Here is a 23,488-nt window from a genome sequence, read left to right on the forward strand (position 1 = left end):
AAGTTGATAGTATTACAACACCTGAATAATTACTCTCTGCTTAAGGTCACAAAACCAATCCAACTAAAGCTGGCTGAGGTATTTTTATTGTTTTTTTTATTGTTGGGATAATGTATAGAAGGTTATAGTTACATTCATCAAGTAGTAGGTGCATTACTTCTCAAACATTGATACCCTTTCTCATGTTTTTGTCCCATTTCCCTCCCCCCACACCCTCCCAATCATCTTATTTTCCCCCTTCACTATTTCAAATAAACAAATAAACATATATACAATATACTAGGTAACAAAGTCAGATACAGTAACAATATGAGATTAACCATAAGGACAAAAAAGAGAGAGAAGAGAAATAACAAAGTACATTAAGAACAACAACCACACAAGATAAACCTTTTTTTTTAATATCCTAGAGTTCATTTCTATTAGTATCATCTTATATGGTCATATGTATATAGCTGTTGAGCTATTGTAATCCTTTGCTAGAAGAGTCCTAGATGTGTACTAATTATTTCAAATGAGGGAAACCACTGAGCCTATGTTTCTTTGGGTCTGTCTCACTGCAATTGTTTTTACTGGCGTATATATTGTTTGAATCATTTCCCTTTTTTTAGAATCTAGTGATCTTTCTGTGGATGTTTTCTAGGATGATTTAATGTATTTGTAATGGATTGGAGATAGTCTTTTGTTTTTAGCTGTTCTATAAAAGTTTAAAAATTAAATCTTAAGGCAAGCACCAGTGGTTTAAGCCCATAATCCTAGCTACTCAGGATGCTGCTCAGACCTCAGTGAAATTAATATCTACAATGATTCACATTTTAAAATTTCTTGTGAGTACTGCTAAGCTGGTGCACTACCACTTGAACCATGCTCTCCAGCCCTGCTGTTTCTTTGAAGATTTGTTTTGGAGAGATTCAATTTTTTGAGCTGTCAATATATTTTAGATATGAGGCCTTTATCTGTTATATGGTTAGTGAAGATCTTCTCCCACCCTGTGGGATTTCTATTTAACTTGCTGGCTATGTCAACAAGTAATTTTATTTTATTCAATTATAAATGTTCTAAACATTTGACCTCAGCAAATATAGAAGAATAACCAGAGTTTTTGATAGTCCATAAAAATAATTCTTTCAACCTGTATGAATTGTTTTATTGGAAGGTTCTGTTCTGATATTTTACAATATTGGTCAAGTTTAGAAATCAGAAACATAGTTAATACTATAGGTGGTGTAGTTTTCAAAGAGAAGAATGGTTAATTTACCAAGAAAACATTTGTTAAACATAACACATGTGAGTCTCAGTTTTTGCTCTTCTAAATGAGCATATATTTTTTTCTAGGGCTCCTATTCTTCCAAATACATGTTACCCTCTCCCCAATCGATATTTTTTTTAACAATTACAGCTACAGAAAAAAAAAAGATTTACTTGTTTTGAGTTACAAGAAGTAGAAAGTCAATGCTGACAGTGATTTGTGAATGAGTATGGAGAAAGGATCAAAGGAGCCTTCAAAATCAACTGCAAAACTAATTCTCTCCTATAAGAACTATAATATGAATATAACATAGGCCAATGTATAAAAATCTCTTACCTTCGTTCTCTACTTTAAAAATGAGGCTAAAATATGGGGGAGAGGTTCTCATGTTTAAATAACGTCCCCTTGCAAAGACAAGAAAAAATGAGGCTAGAAATCAACCATTACTATGATGCCTGTCTTGTTCATTCAACAAATACTTGTCAAGAGCCTACTATGTAATAAAAGGCTAGCAAGAGAATGGAGAAAACAATAAACATTATCCTTGCCCATAGGGAATTGTATGCAATGGGAGATTTATCTACACTGGTTCAAAAAATATAGTGAGGGCATAGAGTGGGATATAATTTGGATCTGATACTAGGTTAGTAAACAAGTGAAAATCAAATCACCTGATCATGTACTGGCTGTGGGAAGTCTCACGTGGTATCTCATTTTTGCTCTGGTTGCGACTACAAGGTCACGCCATGTTTTTTTGATTCCCTCTAGTATATGACTGCTGCTGCTCCTATGCAAGGGACCTACATTCCCCAGTACACGCCTGTGCCTCCGACAGCTGTTTCTATTGAAGTAAGTCTATTCCTGTCTTCTAGAGGAATATTAGGAGAGATAGGCCCCAGTGACCTATTCTCTGGTCTCCATAACCCACTGAATCCATCATGGATGATTTTTGTGCTGCTCTAAAATAAGTTATTTAATTACTGCACATTTGTAACAAACTTGTCTATATATTTTATTTTACATATAGAAAGAAATCACCTGATGCAGAGGTATAAGAGGGGGATTAATTTCCATGTTTAGAGGAAAGTCCTGAGAACAAATTCTCACTGCATCAATGTTAACCATAAATACTGCTAAAAATAAAGAAGAATGCCTGCAACAGTTTGAATGATCTAGCTCTCCAGTGTCCTGTTCCTCAAACTGGTCCCTGCATCACTAGCATTGCCTAGAGCTTGTTAGAAACAGAAGGTCATATACCACCACTCATATTAGTGAATTTGCATTTCATTTTAACATGATTCTTCCATGATCCAAATGCACATTAAAATGTGAGACACTGAATTCGAACTCTGATTCTCATACTGTTTTACCCATTGAAATTGTTAGGAATATCAATTTTATTTTTCTTCTTCGGTTTTATACCCAGAGATTTATATTCATTTGACTGAACTATGTGAACTCATCATGTATCAAACATTAAAAATAAAAAACGATTTCTCTAGATGTTCTTTTCCTTAGCTTTTTCATTCAAGGCTGGATCTCTGCCACTCAAGTGGCTCTACTTCTGGCCTTTTGTCAGTTAATTGGACATAAGACTCTCATGGACCTTCCTGCAATTTGAGACTATGAATGAATCTAGACAGATTTATGAATTCTTATAGGCAAGATCACTGTGGGTATTATAAATGATGGTTTCATCCCATCCTTTTTTGGAAACTTTGTCCTTTCAACTCTTTCTGTTGGAATGAATTCAACTGCTCTAGCTTCATCTTATTGGACCAAGCCATTAAATGACAGAAAGAAGAAGAAATCATAGGGCTCCACGGCTGATGGTAACAACACTTAAATCGATACCCTTCTCACTGCCTTCTAGTTATTATTTTTATTACACTCCTGATGTGCATGTCCAGGTAAGTGCATATCTTACCAGCTGGAAATCTCAGGGTGTGGTCAGAAGTTAGAGTATTTGCATATGATATTCTACCAGTGCAATTTGATAGGAACTTTCACTGATTAAATCGAGTATTTTAAAAATGTATATTTATTTATGTATTTATTTTGGGTATGTAACAAATGTTTGCTTTTATTAAGTTTAACTGGGTACTACTGAGTAATTTAAGAAATCAGGACCAACACATTTTGAATATTTGATGTATTTTAGACATGTGAGCTCAAAATAGTGAGTCTTAAACAGATTTCAATTGGATTTTCAGATTTCAGGAATGTCACTAAATGTTTCTATTCTACTGGATTTGACTATCAAAAGCAACTATTCTATAAGAAAGCCTACACATGCCAAACACTGAAAGCACAGACCATAGTCACGCATCTGCATATTTGTATGTCCACACAAAAGGCATATCCTGATCCAAAGAACCAGGAAAATGTGATGAGTATAAAATAATGAGACATATGGACAATGTGGGCTTTTGTCTAGTTATAGTTCAATCTGGAGTTTGATAAAAAGTTTCTGAAAAATTTAGATATGCTCTGGCATAATCATATGAGGCTCTAAAGCCTGATATAGACTCACACAAAAATACCACCAATTCATTTTTCATGTAAAAACATTCATTGAATATTACTCAGTGTCCACACAAATAAATTTTGAGGCTCATGGAGCTACAGCTAGGGGGAAGCAGGTGGCTTAGGGAGAATTGTCAGGTTGAAAAATTTCAGGGATCTTAAGTAACAAAGAGTTGACTAACAACAGCATGGCTGAGATCTAAGGCTCTATGTCAAAGCAGAGGCAATAACCCCCTCAGGTCTGCCAACACCCAAGCAAAGCCACCTGAGGTACCCTAGAAACCAAACACATGCTCTTAATAATGATCAACTCTAAATATATAAGAACAAAATTGTGAACAGGGATACTTTTATTTTTTGAAACTTCTCAATAAATTCCAGTTTGTGTCCCAGAAAACAAAGCCAAATATGAGATATATGATTGCAGAAGTGAAAACCTACTCAACACTGTACTTAAAAAAAAAAATTCCCAAGTGTTTTTATAAAGTCCCGACTTACTACAATCTTGTCAAATGAAACTTTATTTGAATTTGTAAATACTTTTAGGAATCCTGAGTGCATTTTATTATTAAGGATAATTGCATGAAACCACAGTCAAACAGTTCCAAGTACAGCTGGGTGTCAGTGGCTCACACATGGAATCCTACCTACTCAGGAGGCTGAAATCTGAGGAATCCTAATTCAAAGCCAACCCAAGCAGAAATGCCCATGAGACGCTTATCCACACAAAAATAGCAAAAATGAAGTGGTGGCTCAAATGATCAAATGGTATTCTTGAGAGGAAAAAAAAATAATAGCACCCAGGCCTCAGATTCAGCTCTTCAATGGGCACAAAAATAAATGCATAAAGTTTCCAGCTTGGGTGAAGTGATTCTCCTGATCGTTTGTCCCCCTTTAAGATTCTACATTCAGATGCATATATACATAGTCCATTCATTTCCTCTAAGTACATAAGAAGCCCGAAGCAGTAAGACAGGTGTTTAAAGCCCATCTAGAAAAGGATCTTTTGCTAAAACAAATAAGACTTTTGTTTATTTATTGCTTCCATAGGGTGTTGTTGCTGATACCTCTCCCCAGACAGTGGCACCATCATCCCAGGACGCCAGTGGTCAGCAACAACAAATAACGGTGGATGCCCCCAATGAGCACGCGCCTGCATATTCCTACCAACAGTCTAAGTAAGTAGGGGCTGTTCTATGCTCATTCTCTCAGGATAATCACTCTGTCCATCTGTATCTGTACAGGTAGCCACACCACATGAATGTTTCTTAAGACACAATTGTGTGGGTGGATCTGGGCTGACATCAAGTTAGATATATGTTTCTTGTAGTCTGGCTGGATTAGCATGGGGATCAGTTACTGTTGATCTCTGTGATACTCTGCTTTGGGGTGGACCCTGGGTGATGGTTCAGTGATGGAAGTGATTGGGTTATATGTTTCCAAACGTTTAACCAGGTAATTCTAGGATAGAAAGAAAGAAAGGCCAAAGACAGAAAGCTTTCAATTCTGTGTGTGTCTCATTGGCCAAAGTTAGTCACAAGGACCAAGCAGAGTCAGTGTAGACATTCCCTACTAGAAAAGAGTACTGCAAAACAACAACTAAAATCTGTCCCAACTAAAATCTGGGAAACATTCCAGCATGTACCGACCAATGTTGCATTCTATTCTCTCCTTTCACTCTGAAATGAAGACAATGACAGTCTCCTTACGAAGTTACTTTGAGCATGCAGTTAAATAGACAAAAACCCATATTATAAATTACAGAAATGGGATCAGGTCCTCACTCAAGAATTCAATGGCAATGAAAATGAAGTCATCAAAATTACTCCTGGAAATCACTCAATACACAACTGCATTTGTCTTTGAGTAAAATTTGAGGGTTATTTTGTACTAAATGAAAGGAATTCTTGATAGGAAAATTTACATACTGATAGATATCTTGACATGAAAACCATTCAATGCTGTAGATTACAGTCCATAAATCTGGTGAACAGAGCATTCCTAGAAAATCTTCGTTATGGAGTGTTATTCCATTTTCTTGTCATCATTTTGTATCAGAAAGGAAAATTATTGTCATTCTTGAAAGAATAAAGAAGCCAGGTATGGTGACACCTGTAATCCTAGCATGTGGAGGTAGAGGCAGGCAATTTGCAAATACAAGAAAACCTAGCTTACATAGGGAGGCTCTGTCTCAAAACAAACAAAAACAAAGAAGACACTACTTAGAGCTATTGCAATTTGTATCAAGATATCATAATAGGGGAAAAACATTGGAATTACAGCAGAGATTTTAAAGAAGTGGTTAGTATGTGGAAATTACTGAGAAGAAACAGCAGGAATAGAGGATTTTTGCTAAGATTACTTAAGATGATGATTACTTAATGAAGGTGATCAAGGTAGAAAATGAAGAAACTGATCAGATATGGATGATTATACATCACAGATGGAGAATTCCATCTAAACGGCCTTAGTATTCTTGCTGAAAATAAGCTACCTAAACCTGCCAAGAATGGGAGCCAAGGCCTATTAGGAAGAATGCTCAGATGGCCATACTGAAACTTGGCCAAGGGGAGAGTCTTTGTACTTCTTAAATGAAGTCTTCTGTGTATAGTTAAAAATTAAATTTGCTTAGGGTATTAGTTAATGTTACAAACTAAGATATTAGTATCAATGTTCGGTATTGCTATTAGAAATGAGTTTCAAGAAATACTGATGCTGAGTGAAGCAAGCTGTTGTGTAATTCAACTTCAACTTGTGTGTATGTGTCCTCAAGCATGGAACTCTAGCACTGTGGCAAGCAGGTCAGTGTCTTCAGTCTGGTCCATGTGAGGTAAGGATCATATACTGGCTACAAAGAAGAGCAGTGAGAGACCCTGATGGGAGAGAAGAGAGATAATGCAATGGTTAATTTATTTGTCAGTTTGGCTCTCAGTCATCTTGTGTCCAGATGGGCCAAACAGCATTAGGATCATGGGAATATGTTTGAGTGAGATCAGCATTTGAATCAGGAGAGAATAGAGCAGATGTTTTCTCCCTAATGTAGGTGGCCCCCACCCAATCAGTTAAAGGCAGTTAAAAGAACAGAAAGTATATTCCTCTCATGAGGATGATGGAACTTCATGCTTAAGCAGGAACATCTGTCTTTCCCTGCCTTTGGACTTGAAGTGAAACCTTGTCTCTCCTTGGGTCCCAAGCCTGCCAGACCTGGAACTGAAATTTAAGCCATCAGTCCTCCTAGTTTCAGGATTTGGAATTCAAGCTAAAACTATAAGATTGACACTTCTGGGTCTCCCGTCTGCTGATTGTAGGTCTTGGCACCAGCCAATTCTTTATGAGCAGTCCTTTCCATATTACTTTCATAAATACCCATATGTTTATTTACTCATGTGTTCATTCATTCATTCATTCATCCATCCATCCTATCCGTTCTATTTGCCCTGGAAAACCCAGACTAATGTGCTGTTTGTAGATACATCTCACAGACTTCAATTAGTGGTTTTATCTTTTCCAAAATATAGTGAGGAAATGAGGGATCATATAACCTAGAACAGTCCTGCTAACAGATGGGTGGATAAATCAAAATTAATACATCCATCTTTATGCAATCAACACTTACTGAGAACCTCTGACATGACAGCTAGCATTCCAGGTGGTAGGAAAAGGCAAGAGGAGGAAGCAGACCTCTCCTCAGCTCTCAGAATTTATTTTCTGCTAGTATTAGACTCATAGTCAATAGGTCAATTAAAACAGTGAAAAATAATTGACTCTGGTGGCTCATGGCTTTAATCCTTGCTACTCAAGGGGCTGATATCCAGAAAATCATGATCTGAGGTAAGCCGGGGCAGAAAAGTCTGCAAGAGAAGTCTGCAAAAAATGAGTAAGTGCTGAGGATCTGTTTTAAAACTACAGAATTAGTATAAAATAAATTAATTAATTAACATAAAAATGAAACAAGCACAGAATTAGAAAGAAGCAGAAAGTCAGCTTGTGGCAGACATGATGAGATAAATACCTCAGGATATTATCAAAGGAGGTCTTTCTAGGAGGAAAAAGCAATTTGAAGCTAAGCTTGGGGAGATTTGGAGGAGAAGGTTTGTAGTGTGTGTGTGTGTGTGTGTGTGTGTGTGTGTGTGTGTGTGTGTGTGTTGCTCCTGGGCTTGAACTCAGTGTCTGAGCACTCACTGTCTCTGACTTTTTTTCAACTGAGCCACAGTTCCATTTTCCAGCTATTTTGGTGATTAATTAGAAATAAGTTCATAAGTTTGTGAACTTTTCTGCCCCATTGGCTTCAAACCGTGGTCCTCAGATCTCAGCCTACTCAGTAGTTAGGATTAGAGTTACTGGCTCCCAGCTATTGGTGATTTTTCATTTGTTTGATTTTGTTGTTGTTTGGGGGAAGATTTTTAGTTTTTAGGGCTTTTGGTTTTGCTTTTTTGCTCATGTCTAGTCCTCTACCACTTAAGCCACAACTATACTTCCAAGTCTTTGCTGGTTAATTGGAGGTAGCTGACTTTACAGCCCAGGCTAGCTTTGAACCATCATCCTCAGAGCCCATCCTTCTGAGCAGCTAGGACTACAGGCATGAGTCACCAGTGGCCTACATAGGCAAAGCATTCTATCCAGAGGAAAACAGGTATTTGGAGGCTATTTGAAATCTGTAAGGGGAATTCAAGGCTAAAATGTCCTGGATTATCCAGACATAAGTAAAGCCCTAGTAGACCAACTACTTTCAATCCTTCCACACTTACATATATGACTTTTCTTAGAGTAATTATATTTGGCTTCATTTAAAGTGAACATATAAATATTTGAAGAACTTTGACAAAATGCATGGCATTTATCTATATAATATCAGTGATTGTATATCACTATGAATACAGAGATGCAGAAGCTTGCTGGTTTGTGTTTCAAGGATAGCTTTTCATAGCAAATCTTATCCTTCTTGAAATTATATACAACCTCTTCCTCTCCCTGCCAGATGGAACTTTAGTTGTTTCCACTCATCATACACAATGAGGTCCCTCTTCTTCCTCAGTGATACTCACACTAAGGGATAAGACATATTTCCATAATCTTTGTGTGATAGGGTAAGGTACTGGGTTCTCCTGGCCCAGAGAAGCCTCTCTGCCTCTCACAGATTCTCAGACAGTCCTCTCATCTACCTGCAGTTTCAGCTTTCTAAGAAGCATCAGCATCACAGACGGTCCTCTCATCTACCTGCAGTTTCAGCTTTCTAAGAAGCATCAGCATCAGTAGACAGAAACAGTTCTTAAGTTCTAAAAATCTAGGTCTCGGTCTCGATTGAGAGGTACATGTACATATCACAGGTTTGATGTAAGGAAGAAACTGAGTACTTCTTCATAAAACACTATAGGGACAGAAGGATGCTTTCCATTTCTGCTGGCTTGGTAAACGGTGGTGGAGGTTATGACAACTGGCATTTGGTCTTGTAGGAAGGAATGTTGTCTGTGATATCACAACTTGGCTGAAGTTGAGAGGTGGAAAGAACTCAGGGTTTCTTTAACAAATGAAGACAGTTATAGGGGCGTATGAAAGGGAAAGTTAGATCCAGATTCTAGTATCAGGTGCCATGGTAATATTCATGGATGGTATTTCCTCTGTTCTGTGATTGTTCTTCCAGCTTTGAAAGACTAAATTTGGAGGCAATGGGAACCAACAATTCTTCAGCTTGGTTATTGCCCTACTCCCTAAATTCTTCTAGTTGTCAGTACTGCATTTTCCTCAGGATGATTAATATTCAGAAATAAAATCCTGCAATCCATATCCTCCTCATGAATAAGGAAGACTTGCCATTACCAGAATTAGCTCTTGCCAGAATCATCTTGCAAGTAATTTTTGAGAAACTGTAACTACACTGAAATTCCAACCTCCTACAGATTTACCTGGAACTAAAACCTGGAATCTGAACCTGGTGCTTCAGAGTAGGGATTCTTCTGTGCCCAATGGTAATAAACTTGTATTTTCTCAACTCTTCAAATACCACTTGTTTCTTCTCTAAGTATTTTCTGCAACAGTGGTAGTAGAAATGACAAGAGGTTCTTGATTACAAAAAAAAAAACCTTGCTTTGCACTTGCTCACACATTACATATATTACAGGGTGTTTCACGGCTCCTGCTCCGTAGTACAATATAGACCAGAAGTGAGAGTTCCCTGGGGTACACAACACCTTCTAAAAGTATAGAATTGGAAAGTCATTTGTGTTTCCATATCAACACTTCATTAAACCTGTTAAAAATATTGACAGGTCCTATAAGGAGTTGTCAGAAATTCTATGGAATTTTGATACAGAAATTCTGTAAATGTGACTCACCCCACATTTTGTTGTTTAATAAGTTTCATATTGTGTTGTAGTAAGACATGTAAATTCTTCAGAACCAATCACAGAAGACCCAGCATTGAGCAAAACACTTGATCCATGACCAACCAAAGATTATTTGTCCACACTATTTCTGTTAGATTTGACCATTTTCTGCACATACGACAACGCCATCCATGCAGAGATTACCTGAAATCAACACATTCTAAAGTTAGTTGGAGTCTACAGACTGCAAATTCTTGTTATATCCTTTCTGTTTGAGTTTAAGGAGAAGTATCTCTGAAATAATTCAGCCAATCTACATTATCTTAGTTACCTTAACTATTCTAAATTTCACAAATGGAAGCTCATTTCCAACATCATTATGCTAATCAATCTGCCTTCATTTCCATCAGGCAACCTATTTCTAACAATCATTATGCTAATTGAGATATTGATAGCTTAAAGTACTTATTATACAAACTTTTACCCTTTCTCATTAAATACTAGCTGACCTCTTGTGGGCTGTAAAATTCTGATGAGTGTAATTGAGTGTCCCTAAATGTAGCTTGACACATCATACATATATTTATCACCAACAAGTCTACACAAAAGATATTGAAAATTACAGCCATTAATGACAAAAGATTTCAAGAGAAAAGATTCATAAATCGATATTAAAAAGGAACTCAGTCTCTAGAAACAAGGAAGCCACATTTCGAAAGGTCTAATTGGGAATCTTTATTAGAAACCTGGCAATTCTAGGTGGACTATTGTCACAAGAATCTGCAGCCCCACAAATACACTTAACACTATTAGAAAACCGAGCCGTGAGAACAGGAGAGGAAAGAAAGAGCAAAAAAATTCTAATACCAAAAAACCAGATCATCTTCCATGGAGTTTAAGATGGGCTGCCATGGTGACTGGAGGAATGTTAGGAGACATGAGACACAGAGTGTGGCTGTCCTAGCATCTGAGCAGGTCTGAGCCTAAATATGGGCAGGGAAAAGAGGAAGGGTCATAGGAAACTCAAGAGGCTTCTCAGTTCAAAACACAGGACTGACAGGTCCAGTTGCCTATTTTCCTAATCCCCCACCCCTAGGAATTCAGGCATCTCCATCAGCAGGGGCTGGAACTTCCCTGCCTTTACCATGAAGATGAGATGGCACCAATTCCCTGTCATCAACCACATAGCCAAGACGGTACAGGTTAGACCCAGTCTCCGTATTTCATTATCATGTGTGTCTGCATAAATGGACAAATATAAATGAGAAAATATTTTAGTATTTCAAATTTCTCTGTCTAAAACACATGACTTTATATGTATGATTTATGAGACCATTGTTTCCTCCATCTTTTCAAAAAATGTTATTAATGTTCAGGCCCTCAGGCTCATATTTGCAAAAAGAAGAGATGATGATTGGTTTATATCAGAAATGCCAATTCCTGTCCAAGTTCTCTACTCTTCATTGGCTGTACAGGATATCTTTCAAATAAGTATGCTCTGGACTGGACACTGTGGCTTCTATCTGTTATGCTAACTATGTATTCCAGCCAGGAAGAAAAGTTTGTGCTCTTCTCATCTCTTGTTAATCAGCAAAGTGGCAGAAGTAGAAGTGTAGCTCAAATGATAGAGTGTCATAGTTGAGTAGAAAGGGCAAGTGCAAGTGCAAGGCTTTGAGTTCAAGCCCCATTACCCACACACACAAAAATAAGTATGAGGGGCCAAGAGTGTGGCCTAGTGGTAGAGTGCTCGCCTAGCATGTATGAAGCCCTTGGGTTCCATTCTTCAGTACCACAGAAAAAGCAGGAAGTAGCACTGTGGCTCAAGTGGCAGAGCGCCACTCATGAGCAAAAAAGTGTCCAAGGACAGTGACCAGGCCCTGAGTTCAAGCCCCAGTACTGGCAAAACAAACAACAAATAAATAGGATCTGAAATGTCTCTTCACCAGTTCTACTTTAATATAAATAAATGGAAGTTCTCAATTTATATCTTACCTTTATGATCTCCTGGTTGTGGCTCAGCTCTTCTGTGTCTGATCCTCTTTAAATTAAGAGTATTATGGGCAGGAAAGTCCCCATGAGCCTCTTATCTCCAGTTAATCACAGCAAAAGTCAGAAGTTGTGCTTTGGTTCAAGTGGCAGAGTGCTAGCCTTGAGCTTCACGCAGGCCCAGAGTTCAAGCCCCCAGAACTGGCAAAAAAAAAAAAGCATTAGGACTCTGTTTTGTAATAAGCAACAGTCATGTCTGATTTGGAGGATTTCCAGTGTTAGAAACCATCTATCTGAGCACTTTCTGCTCCAATCGGAGGCTTCAAGGCTTCAAGCTGAAGGAAAAGTGTTTCCGTTGCTGCAGCTCTCTTAAAAGACAGTAACCATTACTAATGAACATGTGTTGTTAAAGGACCAGAGAAATACTCAACAATAATTGACTTTCTTAGAGATAAGGCCTTGTACTGCCTTCTTCAGGAGGAATTCCTATGGGTTGAAAAGAATATACATTAAATTATTCAAGAAGTCTAACAATTTGGATTGTGTAAATGTTGATTATTGGGATACCAATAGAAAACATTCTATATTGACTTGGGTTAACATATAAAAAATATATTCTTTTAAAAAACCATTTTTTATTCTGATGATCTTGCCTTAATCTCACGTTTTGTTTGCTTGTAGAGATCTACCAGTGAGACTGTAGTGTTGATCTTCCCACAATGGAACAGAGAATAATTCCATTTACATGATATCACATGAAGCTAGCGTGTCCAAAATGACTCTGGGAAATACTGAATCGTCAGACCATCTTAAGATTTCTAAAGTATTAGATTTCCAAGATGATGAATTGCTATCTCTCTATCTTTTTAGGAGAGGGTTCTGGGTAGATGTAGCTAGTGTCATCAAACTCGTGCTTTGCACATATTCACTCTGCCATTGAAAAGCTCTTACCTCACTCATCTCAGTACTGAAATTCTGTTTGTTCTTCAGATCACCACTAACTGAACTGGACACAAAACACATTTGTGTAAAATTTCAGAACACTGGCATTGTGTAAGCTATGCTTGTGAGTCATGGAACATCCTATGTGCACTATTCTTTAGAGTGTGTAAATATTTTCCATATTCATCTTTTCATATAAAGTACTGTCTCAATCTATTTTACTTCTTAAATAATCTCACTCTCCAGCCTCAGATGTACCTGTTATTAATAATCACAGCATTGAAAATTGACCGTTCTCCTATTTTGAGAAATACCAGTACAACCTAAATTATGTAAATATGCACATATTTTAACTTAGAGAAAGTGACAAGAGGCAGATTTAATTTTATTTAAACAGCCACCCACTTTACTTTCTAGACACATGAATATCAAAAGTATCACCATTTATTTCTCCTTATCTGTTTGCATGTAGCAATTAAATCACTTTAAGAACCAAAAGAATTGTGGAAGATGTTGGAAACAGTGACAAAACCTAAAAGCAAACTTTCTCATAAATATTGATATGCTTTTTTATTTTTCCCCATCAGTCATGGTACTTGAACTCTGGGCCTAGGGGCTGTCCCTGAGCTCTTCAGTTCAAGGCTAGCCACAGTGCCACATCCTGTTTTCTGGTAGTTAATTGGAGATAAGAGTCTCACAGATTTTCATGCCCTGGCTAGCTCTGAACCGTGATCCTCAGATCTCAGCCTCCTGTGTAGCTGAGATTACAGGTGTGAGCCACCAGTGCCCGACATAAACACTGATATACTTCTGAGTTCATTGCACATCAAACACTTGACCCAAAGAGGGGCTTTAACGACCTGACTGAGTAATATGCCTCTCACTTACTAGCTACTGTGGAGTTAACCATCTTTCAGGTACTTGAACAATGGACAGAAATAGGAATAAAACACGAAAGCATAAAACCAAGAAAAGTAGTGTTTTATTTTTTTTCTCATAGTAGGATTGGGAAACAAATGAAGTATAAGTGCAGTTTGCAAAGGTAGAGAAAAGGAGCTAAAATATTGACCATAGTTCTCGTGACTACCATTCATAAAACTTTCCTTTATTGTTGCTAGTAGCTCTTGGGAGCTATAATTGCATTTCTTCTTAGAAGAAATTGTACTTTCTCATAAATGCAAGAGGGAAGGAAACAAAGAGGAGGTAGTCAACCATTTCTAAAGAATTGAAATAGTCAATTCTACATGATTTTGAAACAAATTAATTAGGTTCTCAAGAAGCCACAATGGCTCATATAATGGCTTATGCAAATTAGGAAGAGGAGAAATTTCTAAAGACCATTTTAGATGTGTAGTGTGTGTGTGTGTGTGTGTGTGTGTGTGTGTGTGTGTGTGTGTGCATTTGAAAAAATTGCATCCATTTGCTTGGGGCAGATGTATTCCAAGGACGGATTATCCAGCCTTATGAGCAGAGTTGGTGGAAACTTAACCACTCCCTGTCATCCATATGCCCTACACCTTAGGAAACCTTTGCTTCTATACCCAGCAACTCCCAGCCTTAGTTACTAAATTGAGCAACTGGGTATCAGAAGAATCTGCAAAATGTCTCTGTCATCCTGTGTCTAAGGGAAGAGTGCCCACAAGTACCTTAAAGTTCCTTTGTTGGTTAGCATAACTCTGTAATTATTCAACATACATAGAACAAAAGAACGAAGACTAAAAGAATACCCACTAAAATCTCATCTGTGGTTATACATGGGTGGAGAGGTTGGCCTAAACTAGAGGTGCAGGCTAACAAAGTGTCTGAAGGCATAGGTAATTGCACACTTAAACACTTCTTATAATGACAAACAGAGTCTGAAGTTTCCACACTCCAAGAGAATCAAAGATAGTAGGAAAATAGAGCCTTTGTTCTCAGAAATTTTGTTGCTATTTTTGTTTTTTGCTAATGGCACTAACTTTTCTTTCCTTATTTTTAATGACAGCAGTAGTGCTCAATTCAGAGACTTGTGCTTGCTTGGCTTACTTGCTCAGCTGGTGCTTTAGCACTTGGGCCATGCCTCCAGCATAGTTAATTTTGTGCCAGTTCTGGGACTTCAGGGTCTTAGGGCTGGAGCACTATCCTTGGGCTTTCTTCGCTCAGGGCTAGCAATCTACCACTTGAGACATAACAGCACTTCTGGCTTTTTGGATAGATTTGAATGGAGGTAAGAGTCTCACAGTTTTTTCCTCCCTTGGCAGGCTTGGAAACATAATCCTCAGATCTCAGCCTTCTGAGTAGCTAGGGTTACAGATATGAGCCACTGGAACCTGGATTTCAGCATTTTTTGCTGATTATTTTGGAGGAAAAATCTAGGAAACTTTATTGCCTTGATTGACTTCAAATCTTCCACATCTCAGACTCTTGGTTGCTAGGATTACTGGCATGTAATCCACATGCACTTAGTGTACTTGGTAATATTGACAGAGCATCAGCAACGAAGAGCTACCTGACTTTTATTATTTTCTGGACCAATAAGACTTATGTGAATATTCTTGTGAAATAGAAGAAAAAAACATATATTCCAGGCATCTAAATATATAGTAGAGAATCATGTGTAGGTTGAGTGAGTTGATGAATTCCATGATAGCTAAGCTAATGTTTGGTAATTACTCAAAAAATCTGTGAGACAGATGTAACATAAGCCATACCTTAGAAACAAGGTTCTGTGCTCATGTAGATTTGTTTCCAGTTTCTACAATAAAATAACTGACTCTGACTAATGTACAAGAAAAGAGATTTACTTAGCTCTAGTTGCAGAGGTGGAATATATAAAACTGAATAGTCTTATGGGTTTCTCCTCTGGTAAAGGTCCCCTCAGCAGATGGAATCTTTGTGAAAGAACATGCTAGAAGGATCTTGTAATCAGGCAGGAAACAGAGACTCAGGAGGAATTGGCTTGTTAAAAACAATTTCCAACTGATACCAAAATAATTGCCACAGTCCCTTATAAGAGCAATCCTGTAAAGACCTGTCACTAGATTTCTATTATCTCCATACTAAAGAGACCAACCCCCCTGAACACTGAAACCACACCACCCAGGAGTGGTGTCTTGCCAGGTACATTGTGTGTACATTTTATACTGTATATGGTGTTAGAATCAAATGACATCTTTTTGGTGTGTTCATCTTGATTTTGAACATAAGCAAGCTCTCTGGTTTGAATTTATATTTGTGCAAAATTGCAGTATTTAGTATAGAAGAGTTACAGTTACATTCGCCAGGTAGTAGGTACCTTACTTCTCACACATTGATACCCCTTCTCATGGTTTTTGTCCTCATTTCCTTCCGCCCACCCCCTCCCAAACATCTTGCTTTCCCCCATTTCCATACCTACTTCAAATAATCAAATAAACGTATAAACAACATACCAGGTAACAAAGTCAGATACAGTAACAATATAAGATTAACCAAAGGACACAATAAGAAAAGAGAAATAACATAGTACATTAAGAACAACAATCACACAAGATAAAAGTCTCGTTTCCATATCCTAGAGATCCTTTCATTTAGTAATTTATTTCATTAGCATTTTGTAGTGAAAGAGGAAAGGGCAAGGTATTTTATTTGACAGTACTGGGATTTGAACTCATTGTTCCTTGCTAGGCAAGTGCTCTACCACTTGAGCTGTGTTCCAGCCCTTTTTTGCTTTCTTTTATTTTTCAGATAGGGTTTCACATTTTTACCCATGACTGGCTTCTGACTGGGCTACTCCTACTTCTGTTTGTCTCCTGGTTAGCTGTGATCACAACTGTTAATCACCTAGCCCAACTTGTGTTTGAGATAGATCTCATTGACTTATTGCCTCAAAATCACAATGCTCCTATAGCTTCCTCCCAAGTAACTGGAATAAGATGTGAGACACCACACCTGGCTGAGGTTGGTATTTTAGAAGTTGGTGAGGTTTTGAAGCAGCTTCAAAGTAATAACTACTATCACTCAATTATCTTTACAGACCATAAAAGAGAACTGAAGAATGTCCATCTGAAACTGCCTTGAATGAAGAAACTTCATTGAATAAGAAGTTAATTGGCTTCCAGTTTGCATAGGCATCAATGGAAGGCTTTTTCTTTTTTTAATTTTATACTTTACTCAATGGAAACAAAGTTTTTATGTGCTATGTAAATGGTTCCTTCATGTGGTCTGACAGCTATTTTTTTTGCCGTCCTTTCTTTTTTCTTAATTAAAAAAAAAATTATCCCAGAAGAGGGAGAAAAATAAAAGCATCAAAGGTGGATGTTTTACCTGGAAGAACATTTGAATTCAGAATTTACCTGAAGGTGTAGATAAATTTTTCTTTTTTAAATAGAGGACCTGAAATCAAGAGGTGGACACACAGAAATGAAGACAAATTGTCTTCCTCAGAAATGAAGCTACTCTTTCTCTCCTTTTCCCTTCTGTTCAAATTTACTGAGTTGGCTTATTTTTGTTTTTGTTTTCTTATGAATATTTAGGTAAGGTTTATCTTGAATCTTAATTGCCTTAATTTTAAGGACGTCAGAGGCTCAAGGCAAGCTGTCAACGTCTTGTTAAAAAAAAATCAAGAAAGAATTGAATTACTGTGCCAGTTAATTGGTACAGAACTTTAAGACTATGAGTTTTTAGAGTGAAAAAAAAACTGTACAGTTTGAAAGAAAATGTTTTTCTTCATTTGAAGAAAATTTGTTGATAAAAAGAACCATGTCAACTTCAAGAATTAGGAAATACTGGGACTTCTCATGAACTTTGTCTAAAGTGTTGACACACATTTAGAAGGCTAAATGTCTTTAAAATTATTCACGTTGGTCAAAAAAACAACTGCATTAGAAATAATGCGTGTTTGGGGGGCAGAATGCAGATTTTTTTTATTTACAAAGCGTGATTGCTAGCAAAAGCATTAGTGCTTTTTATCTGCAGTCTTTTTTATGAGCTTTACAAAGTTTTTAGTCAGCTTTGCTTGTCACATTGCAAAACTTAGCTTAAGAGCATTAAAAAATTAAGTAGCTAGGAGCTTAATGGTCAAAAAGTGCAAAAAACAAAAACAAAAAACAAAAAAAAAACAACAAAAAAAGCAATAGATAGAGAAATTGTTGACAATTTCTGTAGTCTTTCCTGGTCGTGAACAAATACAGCCTATGGATGGCCTATTTTATACCAAAGACGGAGTGATGCCCAATTCAGTCCAGAAGACAGAGGTTGTTTTTCTTTTCTCTTTTCCTTTTTTTTCTTTTAATTTGTATTTTACTGACATGACTGGTCAAATTTTTACTTTGTTTAAACTATCTTCCACTGGTGTACATACTCCAAAAAACTTCTTTTATTTGTTTTTTTTAAATGTCGATTTGTCAGCACAGACCCTTCCATCTACCACAGTCCAGCAGTTCCAGCTTGAAGAGTCTGGATATCACTGGATAGAAATCAAGAGGCTTTCCATTCTGCAGGGTTCTCTGGCTCCGTCCATTTCCCTTTCCTATTTGAACCTGTATGGAAGGCCACTAATAGTCCAATTTGTTCAACAAGTTGAATTTTCATGATTGTCTAGTCATTTCAAAGTGCACATGGTCATAAAGATCACAGAAGTGTTGTTTGTGAGAAAAGCTTAGTGCTTCTGTGGGAAATGGAAAGTGGTCTCCTGAGAAGGTCTCACTGAATAGGTAACAATTCTTCCTGAACTCCATCACTGTCAACATCTGCCATTAATCGCCTCCTTAATTCTGCAGCTGGAGACAGGTGATCTGTTCTTGCCTCTTGGCAAGATATTTTCATATCTAGGTATTTCCAAAAGATTGGCAACCTATACTGTTCATTTAATTGTCTGAGGTTTATAGAACCACTGAGATGGAAGATTCTCTAAATGGAACATAAGGAAACTTTTAAAATGCTAGATGACAATCAAGAAATAGTATGATTAGTATCAACAAGAACCAAAAGAATTAGGGTTCATTATTGATTAAAGCCAAAGGAGGTATTTGCATTTAGAAGAGTGCAAAATTTTGCCTAAAATTAATTCAATTGATTTACCCTTTAAAAAAGCTTTACTTTTTAAAATCCAATTCATGTTCAATATAAACAGATGCACCTGTAATTAAAAACAATGGAACAAAATTGTGCTAATTGAACCATCCACTAAAATTGCTTTTTGAAGAAAATACCTAAGTCCAGTGGGTGAAATTCTTTACATATTGTATATATACAAAATTTTAAAAAACAAAAACATGTCTTAGTCCAGAAGAAAGAGGGAAATGCACTGAACTGAACTGTAAAAAGAAAACAGGGTAGAGGTCTAAACACTAATTCCAGCCCTATGACATTGCCAATATTTAAATAGACCTTGGTTCTCTTATTCACAATTTCATAAATTGAAAGTTCAGGCCCAGAAACTGAGTCCATATGTTTGTCATCCGGCTAGTTGAAAAAGAAAATATCTCATGTGCTACAGAGAAATCCAGCTGTTTATAGCCAGGCTCACTGTTTCCCATTCCTTTGAGAACATCTTAGATTTATACATTCTTCTGTTGCATCCTGCAGCTTTCCATGAATTACAAGGATGGTGCTTAAGTTTTCACTTTGAAAAGTTGGTCCCCATGTTAGAGGAGATAGAAGAAACCATGTGTGGGAACTATCATTCCTGTGTCTCCTTTTCACTCTCAGAATTCTTTGTATAAATAAGGGGTATCCTGGGCATAATTCATTAGGCTATGAAACCAACATGTTTTCTTGTTTCTGTAAAAAAAAATTACCAAATGCATATGTTAATGTGATACAAATAAAGTCTCATTTACATAATCAATCATGAGGCTCAGAGGTAGCTACCATGTGGCTGACGAATGTGCCTAGGTGACTTCCTGTTTCTACTTCAAACTGCTGATTGATTTATACAGTCAGAAACATTTTTTTCAACTATGAAATTTCAGCAATCTCAATTTTTTTAGGCCACTTCAGGCAAAAGGATATCACGCTTGTTATTTTATGCGTTTAAGTGTGTTTTGTGTTTGTTTGGCTCGGCTTTTTTAATCATACCATCTTATAAAGTATTTCAAGCCAAAAAGAAAAAAAAACAATGCACATGTTCAAATCCCCTTCGCCTTTTTTGTCATTATATTTTAAGGATTGTTCTCAAGAGTCCAGTCTGGGTAAATTTTTGGAAAGTATCAAAAGGTAAACTGAATTACATTCTATGAAAAGTAGAACAAAATAAAATATGTTGTCCCATACAAGCAGACATCAGAATACTAGCCTACAGTAGTTTAAAGGTGATTTTAATCTTATTTAGAACTATAATCCAGTTTTTAATTCAAGCTGATTTTTTGATTCACTAACTTTTCAGGCATTTATTTTAGAATATTTCAATTTTTCTTTTTGACTTGAGTTGAGAAGTCTTAGTTGACACATTAGAGGAAAAAAGCTAAAGCCACAAACCCAAATAGATAATCTCATCCATCTGTTGTAAATTCTGTATAAGAATAAATTTCTTTTAATAATTATCAAGGTAGTATCAGGTAATTGGAAAGCTCCAGATGTAGGGCAATGGCTTCTAAGAATAAACATAATGTCAGCAGTCTGGCAACAGTCTGCCCAGGCCCGCTGACATGACTTGAATATTGCCAGTCTCCTAATATTCTCAAGAAAACCTTAGCCCTGACTCCAATTTGGCCATGGTTAGTTTGTTCACTTGGTAAATTTCAACAGCTCAACATATTATCCCCATATTTCACTTCAGTTCATTCTTCTTGTGACTTGGGCAGATCACCTACATTTGAAGGTATAAGAGTCACTTGGGCCCCAGAGAAGAAAGGAAAACAGCATACTGTTAACATGTCTCCATTTGGGATGGAATACTGAGCCCAAGAGGGCTGGATGGAGCAGAATGTCTCGCCATTCAGAGAACACATCACCAACCCCACTGCAAAACTGCTTTAAAATCCCTTTCAGTTGATATAGGATCAACACCATAGTTTGTTTTTAGTTTCTACTAAAAAAATAATAATTGTTATAATTGGAATGTCTATTATGTATCTACATATATTTTGACACTGGACTAAAATCCCATCAATGAAAAGAAAATGCTCAATTCTTCACGACTGAGGAAACTTCTAGGGGACTTGGCTAAAGAGATTATGATATCAGTGGATTTAAAACACATTCCATCTCATTCCTAATTTAATTGTATGAATGAATACAGATAAGCGGATAAGCAGAGAGAAATTCTTCAGTGGTTTTGCTGATAAATATTTTACATGGTTTCAAATTAAGAAAGGGAGCAATATTTACACCCACTTATGATGACATTCAGTACAGTTAAAGACTCAACCTTTGTAAATACAATACAAATCTGTCAGAAAATCTTGATCTGCTTTAATTTAGACACAGTGGGAGCAAGATTAAGATTTTGCTTTCTGGGTTTCTTTGACTCTATAATGAGTTCTCTAGGATAAACAGACTCTCACCTCAATGGGAAGGGTTGATGAGATTTAAACAGACTTGTGGATTCTCTGCGATTTCATTAAGTAATCAGTTTGTTTTAAAAAGGGCCTCCATCCTGACATTGGAAGATAGTTATGTCTGATTCATTTTTAACATATGGAATAGGTTGATTGATCCTAGAACAAAATTGGTCCCTTCATTCAATGTTTTTGGATCCATAGCTGTCTTTTATGGATTATCAGTTTGTCTGCTTTTATACCCCAACATGAAGACAGATGCTTATTATTCTAAAAAAAAAAAAGATTATTCCTTAGCATTTTCTGCTGTGTATTTCTGAGTGGGAAATTCACATGTCAAAAGAAGAAAAGTTTCCTCATTCAGGAAGGTGTGAGGCTGAAGCTGAGGAGCTAATGTTCAGTGTCTACAGGAAGTACCAACCCCAAGAACAGAGGCTCAAGGGTTCCTAACATTGTTCTAATGCCCAGCTTTTGAAGAAATGCAATCATTCTCAATGTTTGAAGGGCTGTTTGACTCCTCTGTGGATGTGCCTGCTCGTTTCCAGTAAATAACTAGTCTCAGAATGTGTTTCTTTCCATTAATATTTCATACTAAAAGTGACAGAAAAAAATGGAACTACAATTCAAATTGGGCTGATCGGTTCCTTCATAACAATTGATTTTGGGGAATTTTAAACCATTAATAAAATTAATATTTCATGTCATATCTCTTGAATTTTGATAACATATGAGCTTCTTTTCCCATCCACCACAAATAATTAAGATTTGGTTGTATTCTTGCTGATTATAAAAAAGATAGCTAAAAACTTGGCTGCCTTCAAAAGAAAGCAATTTCATTTTCATTCACTCTACTGAAACTTAAACCGGTATATATATAAAAAAAAAACCACAGTTGCTGTTAAAAGAATATAACAGTAGTACTTGGTTAAATTTTCACTCTTATCCTACTTTTTAAGTCTTGGCCCTAAACAAAACCGTGGATTGTTTTCTTTTTCTGACTTTACATTACTGTGTGAAGGCTGAATGACTTTGACACTCCAATGGATATATCCTTAGGATCACAATTTAAATAAGTTCAGAGTGTAACATTACCATTATAATTTGTACTTAGAACCTTCTGGACTTAGATTGTGATGAAAGATGCTGTGTCCTCCTTCTTAATATACAAAACGAAGTTGTCGTACCTTTCGGGAACTTTAAAAATATTTTAAGGAGATATTTGATATCAATTTTTCTCTATTCTAAAAATCAATGCTTCCATTCATTTTAAAAAAAAGAAAAAGAAAATTGGAATCTTAATCTTCAAAATCCAAGTGAACTTACTTACCATGAGATATTGTCTCTAAGACTAGTGGACACAGCTTCTTTAATTTGTTTTTGTTTTCAGGCCATCTTCAATTTCATGGAAATTGGCAACATCAATTTTAACCTTCCTTGAAGAGCATTTTTGTAACGCTGCCTTTGACTGTCATGGAAAGTTCTGTAATTCTATGGTGTTGTTTAATTTTTTTTCCCATCTGTATCACAGTAAAATGCCATTTCCCCTATTCCTTGGGCTTTCTGTAGGTCAGTGGATGTTAGGTTTAATTTTCTGTTTTTCTTTGATGAAGCTTTCAATAAAAAATGGAAATAAAATCAATCGAGCTGACTGTTGTATTTATCTGAACTTATCTGGCTCCTTAGGAAAGTTGTGGAAGGGTAGAGGGAGGACTGAGCTGTATGTTTTATTTAATCCAGAAGTTTGCTAGAATTCTTCAGAGAATTTACTCCAGAAAGAAAATACAACAGAAAATGGAGGGGCCCTGAGCAAGTCACTGTGTAAACAGTAAAGGGAGTAGAGTGGGTCTCGTTAGCTCTTCCCAGTTCTCCTAGATCTCTTATTTATCCTAAGGATTTCAGTGACTATCCCATTCCTATCTCAAGGCATGCTTAACTAATATCAGCCATTTACTTGACACAGTTGGTGTGAAGGTTAGATTTTATGTAACAACAAAGAAATTTTC

General features: G+C 36.6%; 1 protein-coding gene across 5 annotated transcripts in view; it reads left to right on the plus strand.

The window, feature by feature from the left end:
- Rbms3 (RNA binding motif single stranded interacting protein 3) overlaps positions 1–22,271 on the plus strand; it is a 765,138-nt gene extending 742,867 nt beyond the window's left edge. For 3 of the 5 annotated variants that reach the window (XM_090351790.1, XM_090351792.1, XM_090351794.1), the window contains 3 exons: positions 2,018–2,098; positions 4,826–4,953; positions 17,021–22,271. In XM_090351790.1, coding sequence (XP_090207916.1) covers positions 2,018–2,098; positions 4,826–4,953; positions 17,021–17,027 — 216 coding nt within the window. In that variant the 3' untranslated portion in view covers positions 17,028–22,271. Of the gene's footprint in view, positions 1–2,017; positions 2,099–4,825; positions 4,958–17,020 lie in introns of those variants that run through there. The other 2 variants (XM_090351791.1, XM_090351793.1) reach the window with 1 other exon arrangement.
- The last annotated feature ends 1,217 nt before the right edge of the window (positions 22,272–23,488 follow it).

Source organism: Megascapheus bottae, chromosome 18 (assembly GCF_031878675.1).
Source record: "Megascapheus bottae isolate mThoBot1 chromosome 18, mThoBot2.hap1, whole genome shotgun sequence".
Classification (NCBI taxonomy): Eukaryota; Metazoa; Chordata; class Mammalia; order Rodentia; family Geomyidae; genus Megascapheus; species Megascapheus bottae.